Raw genomic sequence first — 5,477 nt, forward strand, 5'->3', positions numbered from 1 at the left:
TTCGTTTTGTGATGAACTTACGCCTTAAGGATCAAAACAGTGAAAAAATCCCGCTTTGATAAGCTGGACAGAGATAACGAGAGGGACAGTCCTGCGCCAGGGGTGGCCTGACCAGCCGTCACGCCGTGGTTAGTGTTGTCTGACGACCTTGGCGAAGGAGCGTCTTCAATCATTCTCCAGGTGTGTAGCCATATTCATAAATCTCTTTAACAAATATCGATGTCATGTTCATGGTTGTGTAATCGTTTGTCCAGATGGATCAACGTGTGTCTCAAATTATTTTACTAGCAAACGCATGCTCCTTCAACATTAGCAAGTGGAGTGGCATTACCTTGGGGATTGCTTTATGGGGAAAGAAGAACAGGAGTAGGGATTAGGGAACAACCGTGGCTTCTTCCAACGGAGAGTTGAGAGCTGTGCAAGGGATATTTCTCTACGTAGCAATATTCGGGAAGGGGGATAGGGGTTTAGAGTAGAGTTATATTGATATTAGACATGAAATGAGTTGTTTTATTTCCATTGGCATATGATAGGAATTATGTGTGAGAATTTAAGGAGAAACTGTGTTCCCTTTGGCCCATCTCACTTCCGCTAGGGTCAGAGAGGCTGCCACTCAGCCCTGAGACGGATCAAAGAAAGGCAGTTAGTTCCATGCAAAAACACAAGCTAATCAGGAAATCGCCTACCAAGGCACAATTCAATCATCATCGGCAAACGTTGCGACGACATTGTCCACACCTGGGAATGAACACATCAAATGACAACCAAGGAAACATCTATAATGCTACGAGAGTATGAGCTATGTATCAGTCTTTCACAGCACCTACGGCTAGGGGACTACCACATGGGAGGGGAGCACAGTTTCTAGAAGAATCCACATCCGCTAGCCGCGACCTTGGGCAGAAAAGAAACATGGTGTAGTTTGATCAGATGGGTCAGAGACGGCTCAAGCAGACTTGCAGGCCACGGCCTACTGCCTGATTTTCTTGGAGCTGCTGCATTCAGGGCACTTGTAGTGCTTTATGTGGTCCGCCTTGGCCGGGGTTATCCGCACGCATTTGCCGTGGAACCACCGCTCGCAGATGTCGCAGCCAATCCAGAACTCGCTCGCATTGTATATGCCGCTGCAGCTTCCGCAGAAGGTTTCGCTGTGTTCTTCTTCATCGTCGTCGTCGTCTTCTTCTCGAGCAACAGCCCTGGAGTTCTTTGGGCGGACATCATCAGTTCGCTGCTGCACAGAACAAAATGAAATTCAGTTCAAGTTAGCTTCTGAGATGGGCTTCCAGTTCTCGAATTATAGACAAACACAAACTGCAGTAGGGGATCAGTCTGTGTACCTTGGGCTTTGATGAGTGCCTGGATTTGCCACTGCTATCAACACCAGACCTGTCCCTCTGCTTCCTGTCAACCATACTTTCATACACATTTGGAAGATCGTTGATCATGCTGAACAAACGCTTCCTGGCAGACACAAGGCACAGAAACGTTGGATTGGCAACAAGGTGCAGCTGAAGCTTTCGCACCAACTTGATAAACATATTGTAAGAGCTATTCCTCCTTAAAGGGGGTCATTTTTTTGGGACAAAAAGCAGCCAAGAGAAAAAGAGAACCATAATAACAGAACAACAAGAGTAAGGAATTTGTGGAAGTACTCAAAATGGCCTTTTAAAAATTAGGAAAAAAAGAAGCATGGAACCAGTTTTCTCGTGCAATCAGTAAATAGCTAAAGCTTCGCATAAACTTGATAGCTACATGTGGCAAGAACTAAATAACAGAACACTTAATTTTTTTTATCAAGAACAGTATAGAAAGTGAATGGAACCGGTTTTGCATCCAATCATTTCTCCTGTCTGGATCTTCTTAGTAAGATTGATTTTTTTCACAATATAGGCTTCACACCACTTCCATAGAGAAGGTACCACTTTCAATATAGATGAGCAGAGTGGGCCTTTATCTTTAGTGCTAACACAAGAGAACGGAGTCACGGACTGTAAATAGATTACTAGCATGGCAGGCCACCAACATTAATGTACTAGGTATAGATGAACGGAGCCACAGATTGTATACAAGGAAAAAAACTGTGCAGTCTTCTGAAATAATTTGTTGCCAAAAAAAAACACTCAAGTGAGCAAAGTACGAATTTCACTACAGTGACTAAGACAAGGCTACATGAACATTGAAGTGAAAACGAAACCCTATTGTAAGTAAATTGTAGAACAAATAATAAAAATGGGATAACTAAAGAATATCTATTTTTAGGGATTATCATGGTCCAATTTTTAATTTCTAGAGATGATGAATGACAAACTGACAAGATGTAACAGGTCCATGAAGGAGTGTGATACTGAAGTGAAGATTTCTTAAAAGTGTTTTCTTTCATTCCAGCTAGCTAAAATTTGAAAGTCAAAATTATGCACATTACAAACACAGAACCCTGAAGATGCACAAGGTATATGAAGTACTTAGGCAGCAAACTCTCACTGTAGTGTGGGGAAAAAATGTGTAAGGTGCACGAACAGAACACACAAGTTATTGTAAGAAAGATTCTGGAATTATGGCTTGACCAGCATGCTGGAACAAGACATAAAGAATGAGCTTAATGGCCATTGGTTGCTATTAAGTCCATTTTGAGATTAAAAGAAAACAAATAACCTACTCCCTCCGTAAACTAATATAAGAGCGTTTGGTTCACTACTTTAGTGATCTATACACTCTTGTATTAGTTTACAGAGGGAGTAGTTTTGATCTTTCCCGCAGAAAAAAAAACTGGTTCTCATTGAGTGTATAGACTATAGAGAAAAAGAATGAGCTCATAATATGCTGCCCCAGAAAAGATGCACAAAAGAGAGCAAGATGGCAGAAATAAATAGCTCTGCAATAACTTCAGGAAGGAATGGTCCCGCCACCAATATAAGAGATTTCTTTCTTTTTTATGAGAAGAATCTTGGAAGCTTTTAGATTTTTACTCATAGATAGATAGCATTTTGATCTTCGGTTCTATATAGCCAAGCTTAGAGCAAGTTGTGGAAATGTGGCACAGTTCATCACCACAAACATAAAAATAGGATAGGCATTAAAATTCTTTAGAGCAGTCGAAACTGGGAACTACACAGAAGCACACTGTCCTTTATTTGTGTATATATGACTTCTGAAATAAAGTGAAAAGGAACAGTTGGTTCTCACTATGCCAAACTCCACCTTTATATTTACTTGAAGCCTTTGGCAAGACATTTTGGTCATTCAGCATGATGATACTGTAAAAGCCCTAAAACTGCAGTGTATAGCATTTGATGATGGGGTAGGTCATGATATAATTGTATGTTTCTTGTTTGCTTCGTATACACATTACATCACCCAGTAAATGCACAACTTCTTCAACTACTACAACCCCATCGATGGAAATCAATAACTCTGCAATTAACAAGGTAGGAACTTAGAAAGGAATGGCCCCAGCCCGCCATCAATATAAGACCCTTCTCTTCTTTGTGGGAAGAATATTGGAATCTTTTGAGTTTTTGCTAATAGATAGATGGCATTCTCACCTTGGTTTCTAAATAGCTAAGCTTAGGGCAAGTTGTGACAATGTGGCATAGTTTGTCACCTCAAATACAAAAATAGGATATAGAGATTAAAATTCTTTATAGCAGCCGAAACTGCAAAGGATGGAACTACATAGAAGCACGCAATCCTTTATTTGTGTATATGATTTCTAGAATAAAGTGAAAGGGGGCAGTTGCTTTTCATATGGCCTAACAGCTGAACCCTATGGATTATATCGCCATCAAACCCAGAGGGTCACAGAAAGAAGGGAACCAAGTAACCGCAAGCCCAATAAAGCAAACTGAAACAAAAAGCATGACCCTTCGATACACTCAAAGCAAAGAAAAGACACAAAGAGAGGAGCGCAAGATACATGTGCACATGCACCAACTACCAAGTGAAACAAAATAAATGGGCCATCAAATCAGTCACGCGTATCCCAACCCCCAAGTCACCACCTAGCAGTCAAGCTAAAGTACTCAATCAAAAAGACCACATTTGATCTTGCCAAAACTGTCTACAGGAATAGATAGGTAATTTTAAAAGCTAAAGCAAATATTTTCCCAATCGTCCAGGCCACCAAGCTAAGAGTAAATCGAACTGGGTAATGGAGCAGGAGTACAAAATTACCGTTCGTTGGCGCTGAGCGGCGCGCCGAAGAAGAAGGCGACGGAGAGGAGCCACGAGTCGGAGTGGACGGCGACGAGGGAGAGCCAGTCGCGGCGGTTCATGCCGTTGCGGGCGAAATTGATGCCGAGGGCCGGCTCGGGCAGCTCGGGCGGCACCTCCTCCGCCGGCAGCGACACCTCCCAGGTCCCGTCGGGGTGGCCGTAGAGGCAGAGGTTCTCCTTATCTGCGGGCAGAGAGAGACAAAACCCAGGCCGATCCAGTCAATCCCCGTCCGTCCGGATCCCACCGCCCGGCGGCGGCGGCAGCCCAATCCATCCAATCTGGGGGGCAACTCACCTGGGTCGCAGCTGTCGAAGAAGTCGTCGACATCTGCACGGCGGCACGAGGCGCAGGAGAGAAGCGCGGTGTTAGATCTGCGGCGCGCGCGGGTGGCCCGTCAGCGCGGCGCTACGAGAGGGGCGAAGGAGATGAGGGGAGGGGGAAGCGGTCGGCCGGTCGGGGAACTCACCGGAGGTGAGCGCGCGGACGAGGCCGGCGCGGCGCGCGGAGAAGTCCCTGAATATGGCCTCCACGGTGCGCGGCCTGGACGTCGCGGGGGCGGCGAGGGCCCGGGCCGTCTCCATCTTTCCGGCGGCGGCGAGCTCGAGAGAGGAGGGGGGGTGGGGTGGGGGGGCAGCGGTTGGGCTGCGGCGTGCGTGCGGGCGTCGTCGAGTCTGACCCAAGGAAGGATTTGGATTCGGTTTTATTACACTGTGCCGGGCCGAACGGATTTGCCTGGCGACGCGGATCCGAGGCAGGTCGCTGACGCGGCGGGGCCGGGGCGACTGGTCCCGCATGGGCGTGGGTCGGCGGGTGTGCAGCGGGGTGGTCGGGAGCGTGGCTGGGACACGGGCCCGTCCGCGGTGGGCCCGGGTGGGCTGGTGACCTGGCTCCGACTGGGACGGGCCGACCTGGTCCTGAGCCCGACTATCTCTCAGATCGCGCTTTCCAACCATCTATCTGGCCGCGCCGACCCACAGGAGTTCGGAAATTGCGACCTCACACTGCGCACCGCTCCACGCGTTGCCTGCCGTTGGATCTCGCCATCGACGGCCCTTGACCACTTTCCGGAGATGAGACTAAAACACTACCAGCAAACTGTTTTCTAACACAGTGTGCTCTCCAAGCTACGCTAAGTACGGGAATAAGGAAGAAGGTCGTCATTCCCTTCCGCCAGCAACCGTCGACCACCACCGATGAACGATGACTTTCTTCCTTCAAAAGACTAGCCTGTTAGAAAGGGACACTCATATTCATCGTGTATCGTC

At 47.0% G+C, this 5,477-nt stretch overlaps 1 protein-coding gene across 2 annotated transcripts; it reads right to left on the bottom strand.

The window, feature by feature from the left end:
• Positions 1–670: 670 nt before the first annotated feature.
• LOC123453008 (PHD finger protein ALFIN-LIKE 3-like) lies at positions 671–4,878 on the bottom strand. 2 transcript variants are annotated; one of them, XM_045129766.1, is made up of 5 exons: positions 4,679–4,878; positions 4,507–4,539; positions 4,171–4,393; positions 1,338–1,461; positions 671–1,228 (listed from the first exon to the last, which is right to left on the bottom strand). In XM_045129766.1, the coding sequence occupies exons 1-5, from the start codon at positions 4,791–4,793 to the stop codon at positions 971–973; spliced, it is 753 nt and encodes a 250-aa protein (XP_044985701.1). In that variant the 5' UTR covers positions 4,794–4,878; the 3' UTR covers positions 671–970. The 2 variants fall into 2 exon arrangements, with proteins under 2 accessions (XP_044985701.1, XP_044985700.1); XM_045129765.1 differs by having other exon boundaries at positions 671–1,231; positions 4,679–4,873.
• Positions 4,879–5,477: the final 599 nt, after the last annotated feature.

Source organism: Hordeum vulgare, chromosome 5H, assembly GCF_904849725.1.
Source record: "Hordeum vulgare subsp. vulgare chromosome 5H, MorexV3_pseudomolecules_assembly, whole genome shotgun sequence".
In the NCBI taxonomy this organism is placed as follows: domain Eukaryota; kingdom Viridiplantae; phylum Streptophyta; class Magnoliopsida; order Poales; family Poaceae; genus Hordeum; species Hordeum vulgare.